The sequence below is a fragment of the Leopardus geoffroyi genome, chromosome B3 (genome assembly GCF_018350155.1).
Source record: "Leopardus geoffroyi isolate Oge1 chromosome B3, O.geoffroyi_Oge1_pat1.0, whole genome shotgun sequence".
Taxonomy (NCBI): Eukaryota; Metazoa; Chordata; class Mammalia; order Carnivora; family Felidae; genus Leopardus; species Leopardus geoffroyi.
The window spans coordinates 52,279,755-52,294,751 of record NC_059337.1 but is presented as its reverse complement, the minus strand read 5'-3'; the positions used below and the strand labels follow the sequence as shown (position 1 = coordinate 52,294,751).

The window sequence follows — 14,997 nt, the reverse complement described above, 5'->3', positions numbered from 1 at the left end:
ATGGCTGACAACATGCTTTTCTGAGACTAGCTTTCCTCAACTGATAAGCCCTTAGAAAGCCAGAACCAGGTCTTGAGAGTGTGGGGGGGAGCAACGGAAGGCACCCAGATTTCTCTTTCAGCATGTTTTCTTCTTTTGCACCTTCCCAAGTTGGTGTAAACCCTCCAGAGCCTCCTTCTTGCTTTCCTCCTGGGCATTTCTCTCTTTGTTCTGTTTTCCCCTTCCTCCTTCCTCTTTATCTCTGCCTCTCAGCCCAGGGGGAGGGCAGGCATACAGTGGGTGCACAGTGGGACTGCCCAGCTTCATCTCAGGTGTATGGGGCAGCCCTGAGCAAAGGTGGAGCTGGGTCGTCTATACCTCTGCAGCATGCTGCTAGAGTCATGACCTCGCCAGCAGTTAGTTGGGTATCTCTAGCAACTCACCATCCTGGGCTTCTGCCTCAATACCTGTAAACACTCTCTCTGGGTTGCCAACATGACCCAGAGATTCATAAACATGAGGTTTTCACATTATACTATCATGGTTCTAGGAGCATTTGACAAATTCCTGCAGAGCAACCCTGTTATCAAGCTTGGGTAGTACAATGTAGACTGTCAATGGCCAAATAATAAGAAGTAATGGCTTAAAGTTGGTATTTAAGTTGCTGGTTTCAACTCAGAGAAAAGAGTGCGATGAAGTACCAGAACTGGCATCTCAGGAATACCCACTGTGGGGGTTCAGCACTCTGATTATCTTTAATGAGAATGTGGGCAAAGCAATCAGGAGTGTCTTCCAATCTTTTGAGGACACTAAACCCGAGGGAGTTTACTGCCCTGAGACAATATAATCTACAGTGATACAACAATTTGAAAAGACAGTGTAGTTGAGGAGGGGTAAATATAGTTATTTAAAGGCACAGAAATGAAACATACATAGTCGGGGCCAAATACCCAAAAAGAAAATGGGGTCCCTGCCGATTACAGGCCTCACAGCCCTTACCTGATGCCCCGCGCTAACACATGGGCAGCTTGGAGCAAAGGGCCCTTATGTCTTCCAGCTACAAACACGATGCAGTGGTGTGTCCAGCACTGTCCTCTCTCACCAGTGTCCTGACTAAAGTGAGACAGGACCTGAGGCAGGTTGGCCTGCTCAGTTCTCTGTTCTTATTCGCCCCTGACATATGTGTAACACATGGTCAACTCTTCCACCTACTGGTCATCTAGGAGAACATTCCAGATCCCTCTGTAGACTGAATGTCGGCAGCAGGAGACCCTCACAGCCCAGCACTGTCACTGCCCCCCAAGCAGTGCCAGTGCTGTGGGAGACGGGGGTGTGGAAGTGAGCTGAGGACAATTCCTGCAGCCCCTTCTAGAGAAGTGTCTGATCCAGTCCCCAAAATTGCCAGCATAAGCCTCCCGTGGAGAAAAGGGCCCCTAGGGATTTTCCTTGGGTGTTTACCCCAGACACGAAGGTGTTGCCTGTTTCTGAGGGGGCCAGGTCCAAGCAGAGCACATCGGCCCCGTGCCCATGGAAACTCTGCAGCAGCTGTCCGCTCTCCACGTCCCACAGGGCACATGTGCCATCGCCGCTCGCCGTCAGGATCTGTCCACAGAAAAGGACAGGAAGAGCGTTGTTATTATGACTTCTGTCAGGGGAAGTCAATCAGATGCTTAAAGCTGGATGGGGGGGGGGTGGAGGGGGGAAGGAGCCTCGTTGAACACACACGGACACATGCCTCGCTATATGTGGATTCAAGCATAGAAATATTTCTCCTATACTGAGGGGAAAAAAGGTCATTTTTGACAGTCTCAGTGTCCTTGAGATGTGTGTTTATGCACCCTCCAGAGCAGGAAATTCGGAAGGCCTCCGCGCTGTATCTGCAGGGCTGTGTGCCTGCTGGCATGCAGGAAGTACTCCGTGAGTAGCTGTAGAACAGCACTTGGAGCACCTCCCACAAGCAGGCCGGATGCTCCAACTGCTTCTCAGACACCAACTGCTCCCCAGCCACCGTGATGCAGGTTAATTTGCACTGAGCGGGGGTGTTGAGAACCACAGTTCTCACAAAATCTGAGGTCATACCAATGCTAATCACTGGACCCCACCCGGAGCAGCCAGGGTCAGGCAGCATTTTCTTAGACACATTCTCCTGTGGCTGCTTCTTTCCAGAGCAGGGTGCTGCCCAAGAAGGTCCTAGGGCCACTGATGAGGCCACACTCATGCACTCATGGATTCAACAAGCATTAGCTGTGTGCTTATGACGTCCAGGTGCTGTGTTAACAGGCATTGATCAGGGTTTGCACAAAGATTATATTTTGGTCTCTGCTCTCCTGGAGCTCAGTTCAACAGACTTGGCCATAAGAACTGACACCAAACTAATTCCCTACCCCTGTGTTAAAGAATTCTGAGACCAGGAAGACTTTCCCCGGGCTATGTTCGACAATACTGACACCAAGTAAAAACAACCTAGCTGCTTGCTTCAGAAAATACCTGCTCCTGCAAGATAAGACTGTAAACCAATTCAGCAACTTATTTATCAAGACTAACAGCTTGCTCAACAAGACTCACTTCAAGACTCTTACTTTGTGGGGCTCACCAACCCAAAGCTATCAATGTTATAACCAGTCTCCTACCTGGAGAGACCCACCTTAAAATCACCTAGCTTGGACCCCAAAACTCTCCAAGTATCCTTCCCTGATTTCTTCATTTTGAGATGCTATGGAGATTTTGTCAACTTGGGGTTCTCCCTTGCACTAGGTCTAATAAGCTTGATATTGCTGAATGGCAAGTTTTTCCGAGGATCTCGGCAGACAAGACGATGAGGACTCACAATGGAGTGAGAAGTGCTGAGGTACAGGCAGGCCCATGGGAGGGGCAATCAACCCATTCTGGCAACATCTGAGCTGATCTTGAAGGATGAGTGAGAGCTGACCAGGTGAAGGGGAGGGGACGGAGGGCATGCAGGTGAAGGCATATCTCTGCACCAAAGGAGAGGTATGCCTGGTATAGAGTGAGGACTTCAGCCTGTAGGCCAGACCGAGCTGTGGGAAGCAAGAGGGTAAGATCAAAGGCATATTTTAGGGAAATCTGTCTAAGACCAGTGCAGCACCCCTCAAGCAGTGTCTGATAAGTGTACTTACAAGTACACAGGCCGGCCTATACTGTGAGAGGAACCCTGCAGTACCTGGGGTGAGGGGTGTTAGGGTTTTAACTTTCGTCACAGCCAGTGTGTGTGAGGCTTGGGCTCTAGCTGAGCATAGCCTCGTGTGGCTGGGAGAAAGGCAGCGGAGATCCCAGGATCACAGCCTCTCAGACCCAGCTGCCCATACTGCAGGGCCCGGGGAAGCTTGTCCTGAGCAGCCAAGGGTTGGGGGATCCACAAGGGCTAAGCTCTGGATAGCACAGCCTCCCAAGCCCCACCTTCCTGCTGCTCCCAGGGCCTGAATGAGGTGACAAGACAACACAGGAAGTGGCTCTTGCAGTGAAAGTGCCCACATAGAGAGCCCTCTGTGGGTGGAAATTACATGGCTGAGGAAAGCAAATGGGCTCCAGGCTTTAGGAACTGCCAGCATACAGTGCACCCAGTGACCGCACTGCACCCCCAAATTCCTTCTGCTGGTGGTGTTCTCGCCTCCTCTCCTTGCTTCCTGTTCTCTTCCCTTTTCTCTTATACCCTGGGCCTAGCACTTAAAAAGAAATTGTGGTTTATATACACAATGGAATACTACTTGGCAATGAGAAAGAATGAAATGTGGCCTTTTGTAGCAACGTGGACGGACCTGGAGAGTGTTACGCCAAGTGAAATAAGTCATACAGAGAAAGACAGATACCATATGTTTTCACTCTTAAGTGGATCCTGAGAAACTTGACAGAAGACCATGGGGGAGGGGAAGGAAAAAAAAAGAGAGGGAGGGAGCCAAATCATAAGATACTCTTAAAAACTGAGAATAAACTGAGGGTTGATGAGGGGGTGGGAGGGAGGGGAGGGTGGATGAGGGGAGGGTGGATGAGGGGAGGGTGGGCATTGAGGAGGGCACCTGTTGGGATGAGCACTGGGTGTTGTATGGAAACCAATTTGACAATAAATTTTGTTAAAAAAAAAAAAAGAATATCTTTTCTCTGCAATTAGGAGAGGAGCGGAATCTATTCCCACCCTAGCCTTCCACCCTCCAGCTGTACTATCTTGGAGCGCGTTTCCTGCCAGGCAGTGTGGGGAGGCCTAGAATCTCCTTGCAGCCAGAAGTCACTTCGGAGCTCTTCCCGGGAGCAAGAGCTGGGTGGGTTCTGAGAGTTCAAGTTTCTTGGGTGTGGCCTCCAAGGCCCTCATCAGAGCTCCCACAGGGGCAACTTTCAAATTTGGGGAATCTCCAAGGCTGCCAAGCCCCTGCAGCTGTCCACGGGACTCAATCCTCCTTGGCTTCCTTTACGAGGCCCGGGGGTACACCCGACAAGATGACATAGGCTCATAAAAGTAACTTATGAGCACACAAGACTTGTGGTCTTAAGACTGGGTCTAAGACCCAGGGTCTTAATTTGGGTACTTACATGTACAATATGCTATAATTCCCTTCATCCCTCCTGGCCCACATCCATTCCTGTCCTATAGGAAAGGGCCAATAACCTTCATCTTCTTTGGGACATCCAAACAATCTGCTTTAAACAATTACCTCACTCCAGCTCTTTAATTTGGGAATTTTTGATACCATATTCTTCAATCAAAGAAATGAATAGTTTTTTAGAAGTTAGGAGTAAATCCTTAATAGTAAAAAAAATATTTAAAAATACTTTTATTATGTTTGTGATCTTCATTATAAGTAAAAATAGAATTTAAAAGCCCAATGGTCATCACGACAAATGCACTAAACAGAACCTCTAACTTGCTGTCAGTCATTTATTCTGGAATGTAGTGATTTTGTAGGTTTAACACCATAGTCTTATACCAGCTCCTTGAGTTTTTCTTTTTCCATCCTTGATCCCCAAAATATAAGGAAGCTTAAGGTTCATTAAGGTACCCAAACCAGGTCATGCATCTGAGTCACCCAGGAAGCTTTGTGTAAATATTAATAATAATAAATAATAAAGTGATAAAACCTAAAATTTATTGATATTTACCAGGGGTCATACTAAGTATTTTCTACAAATCACCTCATTTAACCCTCAGAAACCCTTATGAAGGAGGAATTCACTACCATTCTCACTTGCAGATAAGAAAAACAAAACAGAATAAAACCTTGTTAGGACCGGCCGGTTAGAATACTGTGAAGCCAGGATTTGATCTCAGCTGTCTGACTCTGAGCCAAGACCTTACGTTGCTCTGTCTTCCAGATTGCATCCCCACAGGAATAGCCAGCAGGACCTTCTCTACCTGCTGCTAGCTGCTTGTTAGGAGGAAAGCACTTTCTACCTTACAGATGCCCCATTTAATCCCCAATTCCAGCACCCGTGGCCACACAAAGTGAGGGTGACGGGACACACCCAAGGGACTTCAGATGCCCGAAGACTCACTGTTCTTGCCTCCCTCTGAGCTCTCCTTCATCCAGACTCAACATCCTGTGTGGCTTTAAGTGGCTTGCTCCTCAGGCCCAAAGACATCTGGTTCTGGCCACTGCAGCCAGCCCAGGCCACAGCACCCCCTACCGTACAGCTCCTTGAGAATCCTGGTGGTAAGCAACAGGTACAAACGCTGCATCCTCTGGTCAGCAATGAAAGTTACCTAGTCACCTGGTCTCCCTGCTACAAGCCTCGCATCCCCTGCTGACCTCAGTCAGCTGAAGCCATGGTGGGCCATGGAAGGCTTTAATCTGACTCAGAGGCTCTCCTCATTAAAAGAAACCCAAATCAGGGCTCCTGGATGGCTCCATTGGTTAAGTGTCTGACCCTTGATTTTGGCTCAGGCCATTACCCCACAGTTCATGAGATCGAGCCCCCACCCCGTGTGGGGCTCTGTGCTGACAGAGCAGAGCCTGCTTGGGATTCTCTTTCTCCCCCTCCGTCCCCACTCATGCTCTCTAAAAATAAATAAACATTAAAAAAAAAAAAAAAAAAAAAAAGAAACCCAAATCTGATGGAGCCCTTGCAATGGCTCTCTGCCCTTCTCTGGGTCAGCCCATTCAGGGGGCCCTGTGATCTGGCCCCGCCCACCTGTCAGCTGCCTGCCTCCCACTGGGCTGCCCTCACACTTCACTGGCAACACCCTCCCCCTCCAAGGCTGGCTCAGGCAGCCCTTTGCAGCAAGTTTGTGACCACCCCTCCCACTCTGAGCTCTCAGCTTCCCCCGCTGTTCAATCACAGATGGTTTCCATGAAGGGCCTGAGAACATAGGACGGTGTCAGTAAGTCCACCCCCAGAACCGGTGGTATCTGGCAATGTGGGTGGTGGGCACCTACTAAGGTTTGCTAAATAGATATGAATGAATAAACTAAGGATCTTTTATGACTTGTTAAGAAACCTTAGTCAAAGTATTGAAGTTGTATTGTTTTCACCTTGTGGTTTATTCAAAGTAGGAAACATTTACTACTGAAAGCTTTTTCTTTTGGCATGTTAAAACAGGAGTGTGAAGTAGGTACAGTGAGGTGTGTAAAGCTCACAGCTATGAGGCTCAGCTGCTCACTGAAGTTCTACTCATGTACAGCAGCTCATGCACGCACCACTGAGACTGAAAAGATAGGAATTTCTACCCATTCAGAAGGTTCTCTGTTCCACTCCCATGACCACCAAGTCAATTAGAGGAGGATGTTTAATATGATACGCAGTTTATCTCAACTCTGTCATTAATTAGTATCCCTGACTTTCCTCATTGCTGATTAAAAATAAAAATGATAACCAATGAGAAATAATAGGAGCTTCCTCTTAGAGCCAACTGTTGGAGTACACCCATCCAGTTAAGAAAGACATCAGACTAGCAATACATTGCACAAAATAGACTTTAAAACAAAGAGGGGCACCTGGGTGGCTCAGTTGGTTAAGTGTCCAACTCCTGATCTCAGCTCAGGTCATGATCTCACGGTTTGTGAGTTCGAGCCCCGCATCGGGTTCTGCGTTCTCCCCCCTCTCTCTGCCTGTATCCCTCGCACTCTCTTTCTCTCAAAATAAATAAATAAACTTAAAAAATTTTTAAAAATAAAACAAAGACTAATGAAACAAAGAAGGACATTACATAATGACAAAGGAAAAAAAACAACAAGAAGATATAACAATTGTAAATATATATGCACCTACATAGGAGCACCTCAATAAATAAAGCAACTATTAACAGACATAAAGGAAGAAATTGACAGTAATATAATAATAATATGGGACTTTTAACACCCCACTTAAATCAATGGATAGATCATCCAGGCAGAAAATGAACCGACAATGGCTTTGAATGACACATCGGACGAGATAGACCTAACATATATATTCAAAATATTCCATTCAAAAACAGTGGAATATACATTGTTTTCAAGTGCACAAAGAACATTCTCCAGAATAAATCACACGCTGGCCACTAAACAAGTCTCAGTAAATTCAGAAAGACTGAAATAATATCATTCATCTTTTCCAAGCACAATGGTATGAAGCTAGAAATCAATCATAAGAAAAAATCTGGAAAGAACACATGGAGGCTAAAAAAAAGGCTACTATATTTAATGGATGGGTCAACTAAGGAATCAAAGAGGAAATTAAAAAATACATGGAAACAAATGAAAATAGAACACAATAGGCCAAAATTGTTGGGATACAGCAAAAACTATTCTAAGAGGGAAAATTATAGCAATACAGGCATACCTCAAGAATGAAGAAATAGCTCAAATAAACAACTTAATCTTATACCTAAAGGAACTAGAAAAAGAACAAAGTCCAAAGCCAGAAGGAAGGAAATAATAAAAATTAGAGAAGAAGTAAATGACATAGAGACTAAAAAAAACAATAGAACACATTGATGAAACCAGGAGCTCATTCTCTGAAAAGATCAACAAAATTGATAAACCTTTAGCCTCATTCATAAAAAAAAAAAAGAAAGACAAAATTCAAATAAAATCAGAAATGAAGGAGAAGAAATAAAAACTGACACCAGAAAAACACAAAGGATTTTAAGAGGATGTTATGAAAAATTATATGCTAATGAATTGGATAATCTAGAAGAAATGGATAAATTCTTAGAAACATATAACTTTCCAAAACAGAGTCAGGAAGAAGTAGAAAATTTGAACAAGGGTGCCTGGGTGGTTCAGTCGGTTAAGCATCTGACTTCAGCTCGGGTCATGATGTCATAGTCCATGGGTTGGGTTCTGTGCTGACAATTCAGAACCTGGAGACTGCTTCAGATTCTGTGTCTCCCTCTCTCTCTGCCCCTCCCCCACTTGCACTCTGTCTCTCTCTGTCTCTCAAAAATAAACATAAAAAAAAACTTTTAATAAAAAATTAAGAAAAAAGAAAATTTGAGCAGACTGGTTACTAGTAATGAAATTGAGTTAGTAATAATAATAATAAACAAAAAATCCCAAAAAACAAAAATCCAGGGCCAGATGGATTCACAGGTGAATTCTACCAACTATTTAAAGAAGAGTTAATACCTATTCTTCTCCAACTGTTCCAAAAAATAGAAGAGGAAGGAAAGCTCCAAATTCATTCTACAAAGCTAGCATTATCCTGATACCAAAACTAGATAAAGGCACTACAAAAAAAGAAAACCACAGGCCAATATCTCTGATAAACACAGATGCAAAAATCCTCAACAAAATATAGCAAACTGAAACTGAATCCAACAATATATTTTAAAAAATCATGATCAAGTAGGATTTATTCCAGAGATCAGGGTGGTTCAATATTCACAAGCCAATCAATATGATACCTGACATTAACAAGAGAGAGGAGGAAAAGCTTATGATCATCTCAGTAGATGAAGAAAAAGCATTTGACAGTCTTCAACATCTATTCATGATAAAAACTCTCAACAAAGTAGGCTTAGAGGGAACATACCACAACATAATTAAGGTCATAAGTGAAAAACGCACAGCTGACATCATATTCAAAGGTGTAAAACTGAGAGTTTTTCCTCTAAGATCAGGAACAAGACAGGATGTCCACTCTCAACCTTTTTACTCAACATAGTACTGGAAGTGCCAGCTACAGCAATCACACAAGAAAAAGAAAGAAAAGGCATCCAAATTGGTAAGAAGAAGTTAAACTGTCACTATTTACAGATGACATGAGAGTATATATAGAAAACCCTAAAGACTCTAGCAAAAAAACTACTAGAACTGATAAATGAATTCAGTAAAGTTGCAGGATACAAACTTAATATACAGAAATCTATTGCATTTCTATACACTAAGAGTGAAGCAGCAGAAAGAGAAATTAAGAAAACAATTCCATTCTTAGTTAAGAATCCAACTCTGCATTCTGCTCAGGTCACGATCTCACAGTTGATGAGTTCGAGCCCCGCGTCGGGCTTGGCACTGTCAGCGCAGACAAAGAAATTACTGCCTATGTTTTCTTCTAGGAATTTTATGTTTTCAGTTCTCATATTTAACTCTTTAATCCATTTTGAGTTTATTTTTGTGTATGGTATAAGAAAGTGGTACAGTTTCATTCTTTAACATGTTGCTGTCCAGTTTTCCTAGCACCGTTTTTTTTTCAATATATGAAATTTATTGTCAAATTGGTTTTCATACAACACCCAGTGCTCATCCCAAAAGGTGCCCTCCTCAATACCCGTCATCCACCCTCCCCTCCCTCCCACCCCCCATCAACCCTCAGTTTGTTCTCAGTTTTTAACAGTCTCTTATACTTTGGCTCTCTCCCACTCTAACCTCTTTTTTTTTCCCCCTTCCCCTCCCCCATGGGTTTCTGTTAAGTTTCTCAGGATCCACATAAGAGTGAAAACATATGGTATCTGTCTTTCTCTGTATGGCTTATTTCACTTAGCATAACACTCTCCAGTTCCATCCACGTTGCTACAAAGGGCCGTATTTCATTCTTTCTCATTGCCAAGTAGTATTCCATTGTGTATATAAACCACAATTTCTTTATCCATTCCTCAGTTGATGGACATTTAGGCTCTTTCCATAATTTGGCTATTGTTGAGAGTGCTGCTATAAACATTGGGGTACAAGTGCCCCTGTGCATCAGCACTCCTGTATCCCTTGGGTAAATTCCTAGCAGTGCTACTGCTGGGTCATAAGGTAGGTCTATTTTTAATTTTTTGAGGAACCTCCACACTGTTTTCCAGAGTGGCTGCACCAATTTGCATTCCCACCAACAGTGCAAGAAAGTTCCCGTTTCTCCACATCCTCGCCAACATCTATAGTCTCCTGATTTGTTCATTTTGGCCACTCTGACTGGCGTGAGGTGATACCTGAGTGTGGTTTTGATTTGTATTTCCCTGATGAGGAGCGACGTTGAGCATCTTTTCATGTGCCTGTTGGCCATCCGGATGTCTTCTTTAGAGAAGTGTCTATTCATGTTTTCTGCCCATTTCTTCACTGGGTTATTTGTTTTTCAAGTGTGGAGTTGGTGAGCTCTTTATAGATTTTGGATACTAGCCCTTTGTTCGATATGTCATTTGCAAATATCTTTTTCCATTCCGTTGGTTGCCTTTTAGTTTTGTTGGTTGTTTCCTTTGCTGTGCAGAAGCTTTTTATCTTCATAAGGTCCCAGTAATTCACGTTTGCTTTTAATTCCCTTGCCTTTGGGGATGTGTCGAGTAAGAGATTGCTACGGCTGAGGTCAGAGAGGTCTTTTCCTGCTTTCTCCTCTAAGGTTTTGATGGTTTCCTGTCTCACATTCAGGTCCTTTATCCATTTTGAGTTTATTTTTGTGAATGGTGTGAGAAAGTGGTCTAGTTTCAACCTTCTGCATGTTGCTGTCCAGTTCTCCCAGCACCATTTGTTAAAGAGGCTGTCTTTTTTCCATTGGATGTTCTTTCCTGCTTTGTCAAAGATGAGTTGGCCATACGTTTGTGGGTCTAGATCTGGGGTTTCTATTCTATTCCATTGGTCTATGTGTCTGTTTTTGTGCCAATACCATGCTGTCTTGATGATGACAGCTTTGTAGTAAAGGCTAAAGTCTGGGATTGTGATGCCTCCTGCTTTGGTCTTCTTCAAAATTACTTTGGCTATTCGGAGCCTTTTGTGGTTCCATATGAATTTTAGGATTGCTTATTCTAGCTTCGAGAAGAACGCTGGTACAATTTTGATTGGGATTGCATTGAATGTGTAGATAGCTTTGGGTAGTATTGACATTTTGACAATATTTATTCTTCCAATCCATGAGCATGGAATGTTTTTCCATTTCTTTATATCTTCTTCAATTTCCTTCATAAGCTTTCTATAGTTTTCAGCATACAGATCTTGTACATCTTTGGTTAGATTTATCCCTAGGTATTTTATGCTTCTTGGTGCAATTGTGAATGGGATCAGTTTCTTTATTTGTCTTTCTGTTAGTTCATTATTAGTGTATAAGAATGCAACTGATGTCTGTACATTGATTTTGTATCCTGCAACTTTGTTAACTTCATTTATCAGTTCTAGCAGACTTTTGGTGGAGTCTATCGGATTTTCCATGTATAATGTCATGTCATCTGCAAAAAGTGAAAGCTTAACTTCATCTTTGCCAATTTTGATGCCTTTGATTTCCTTTTGTTGTCTGATTGCTGATGCTAGAACTTCCAACACTATGTTAGACAACAGCAGTGAGAGTGGACATCCCTGTCATGTTCCTGATCTCAGGGAAAAAGCTCTCAGTTTTTCCCCATTGAGGATAATGTTAGCTGTGGGCTTTTCATAAATGGCTTTTATGATGTTTAAGTATGATCCTTCTATCCTGACTTTCTCAAGGGTTTTTATTAAGAAACATCGCTGAATTTTGTGAATGTCTTTTCTGCATTGATTGACAGGATCATATGGTTCTTATCTTTTCTTTTATTAATGTGATGTATCACGTTGACTGATTTGCGAATGTTGAACCAGCCCTGCAGCCCAGGAATGAATCCCACTTGATCATGGTGAATAATTCTTTTTATATGCTGTTGAATTCGATTTGCTAGTATCTGATTGAGAATTTTTGCATCCATATTCATCAGGGATATTGGCCTGTAGTTCTCTTTTTTTACTGGGTCTCTGTCTGGTTTAGGAATCAAAGTAATACTGGCTTCATAGAATGAGTCTGGAAGTTTTACTTCCCTTTCTATTTTTTGGAATAGCTTGAGAAGGATAGGTATTATCTCTGCTTTCAACGTCTGGTAGAACTCCCCTGGGAAGCCATCTGGTCCTGGACTCTTATTTGTTGGGAGATTTTTGATGACTGATTCAATTTCTTCGCTGGTTATGGGTCTGTTCAAGCTTTCTATTTCCTCCTGATTGACTTTTGGAAGAGTGTGGGTGTTTAGGAATTTCTCCATTTCTTCCAGGTTGTCCAGATTGTTGGCACAGAATTTTTCATAGTATTCCCTGATAATTGCTTGTATTTCTGAGGGATTGGTTGTAATAATTCCATTTTCATTCATGATGTTATTATCTATTTGGGTCATCTCCCTTTTCTTTTTGAGAAGCCTGGCTAGAGGTTTATCAATTTTGTTTATGTTTTCAAAAAACCAACTCTTGGTTTCGTTGATCTGCTCTACAGTTTTTTTAGACTCTATATTGTTTATTTCTGCTCTGATCTTTATTATTTCTCTTCTTCTGCTGGTTTTAGGCTGTCTTTGCTGTTCTGTTTCTATTTCCTTTAGGTGTGCTGTTAGATTTTGTATTTGGGGTTTTTCTTGTTTCTTGAGATAGGCCTGGATTGCAATGTATTTTCCTCTCAGGACTGCCTTTGCTGCATCCCAAAGCGTTTGGATTGTCGTATTTTCATTTACGTTTGTTTCTATATATTTTTTAATTTCTTCTCTAATTGCCTGGTTGACCCACTCATTCTTTAGTAAGGTGTTCTTTAACCTCCATGCTTTTGGAGGTTTTCCAGACTTTTTCCTGTGGTTGATTTCAAGCTTCATAGCATTGTGGTCTGAAAGTATGCATGGTATGATTTCAATTCTTATAAACTTATGAAGGGCTGTTTTGTGACCCAGTATGTGATCTATCTTGGAGAATATCCCATGTGTACTCGAGAAGAAAGTATATTCTGTTGCCTGGGATGCAGAGTTCTAAATATATCTGTCAAGTCCATCTGATCCAATGTACCATTTGGGGCCCTTGTTTCTTTATTGACCGTGTGTCTAGATGATCTATCCATTTCTTAAGTGGAGTGTTAAAGTCCCCTGCAATTATCACATTCTTATCAATAAGGTTGCTTATGTTTGTGAGTAATTGTTTCATATATTTGGGGGCTCCCGTATTCGGCGCATAGACATTTATAATTGTTAGCTCTTCCTGATGGATAGACCCTGTAATTATTATATAATGCCCTTCTTCATCTCTTGTTACAGCCTTTAATTTAAAGTCTAGTTTGTCTGATATAAGTATGGCTACACCAGCTTTCTTTTGACTTCCAGTAGCATGATAAATAGTTCTCCATCCCCTCACTCTCAATCTGAAGGTGTCCTCAGGTCTAAAATGAGTCTCTTGTAGACAGCAAATAGATGGGTCTTGTTTTTTCATCCATTCTGATACCCTATGTCTTTTGGTTGGCGCATTTAGTCCATTTACATTCAGTGTTATTATAGAAAGATACGGGTTTAGAGTCATTGTGATGTCTGTAGGTTTCATGCTTGTAGCCATGTCGCTGGTACTTTGTCTCACAGGATCCCCCTTAGGATCTCTTGTAGGGCTGGTTTAGTGGTGACAAATTCCTTCAGTTTTTGTTTGTTTGGGAAGATCTTTATCTCTCCTTCTATTCTAAATGACAGACTTGCTGGATAAAGGATTCTCGGCTGCATATTTTTTCTGTTCATCACATGGAAGATTTCCTGCCATTCCTTTCTGGCCTGCCACGTTTCAGTAGAGAGATCGGTCACAAGTCTTATAGGTCTCCCTTTATATGTTAGAGCACGTTTATCTCTAGCTGCTCTATGAATTTTCTCTTTATCCTTGTATTTTGCCAGTTTCACTATGATATGTCATGCAGAAGATCGATCAAGTTACGTCTGAAGGGAGTTCTCTGTGCCTCTTGGATGTTAATGCCTTTTTCCTTCCCCAGATCAGGGAAGTTCTCAGCTGTTATTTCTTCAAGTACACCTTCAGCACCTTTCCCTCTCTCTTCCTCCTCTGGAATACCAATTATGCATAGATTATTTCTCTTTAGTGCATCACTTAGTTCTCTAATTTTCCCCTTATGCCTCTGGATTTTTTTATCTTTTTCTCAGCTTCCTCTTTTTCCATAATTTTATCTTCTAGTTCACCTATTCTCTCCTCTGCCTCTTCAATCTGAGCCGTGGTCGTTTCCATTTTATTTTGCAGCTCGTTTATAGCATTTTTTTTTTTAGCTCCTCCTGACTGTTCCTTAGTCCCTTGATCTCTGTAGCAATAGATTCTCTGCTGTCCTCTATACTGTTTTCAAGCCCAGCGATTAATTTTATGACTATTATTCTAAATTCACTTTGTTACATTGTTTAAATCCTTTTTGATCAGTTCATTAGCTGTTGTTATTTCCTGGAGATTCTTTTGAGAGAAATTCTTCCGTTTCATCATTTTGGATAGTCCCTGGAGTGGTGCAGAACTGCAGGGCACTTCCCCTGTGCTGTCTTGAATAACTTGCGTTGGTGGGCGGGGCCACAGTTAGACCTGATGTCTGCCCCCAGCCCACCGCTGGGGCCACAGTCAGTGGCCCTTCTCTTCCCCTCTCCTAGGGGCGGGATTCAGTGTGGGGTGGCGTGGCCCATCTGGGCTACTTGCACATTGCCAGGCTTGTGGTGCTGGGGATCTGGCGTATTAGCTGGGGTGGATCTGCAAGGTGCACAGGGGCGGGAGGGGCAGGCTCAGCTCGCTTATCTTTCAGAGGTCTGCTTCGGGAGGGGCCCTGTGGCACCGGGAGGGAGTCGCTGGAGGGATGGATCCACAGAAGCACAGCGTTGGGTGTTTGTGCGGTGCAAGCAAGTTCCGT

General features: G+C 42.9%; 1 protein-coding gene across 4 annotated transcripts in view; it reads right to left on the bottom strand.

Moving 5' to 3' along the window:
* Positions 1 to 14,997, bottom strand: part of GNB5 (G protein subunit beta 5) — a 61,557-nt gene that overhangs the window by 9,852 nt on the left and 36,708 nt on the right. For all 4 annotated transcript variants that reach the window (XM_045449722.1, XM_045449725.1, XM_045449724.1 and 1 more), the window contains one exon: positions 1,438 to 1,581. In XM_045449722.1, coding sequence (XP_045305678.1) covers positions 1,438 to 1,581 — 144 coding nt within the window. The remainder of the gene's footprint in view (positions 1 to 1,437; positions 1,582 to 14,997) is intronic.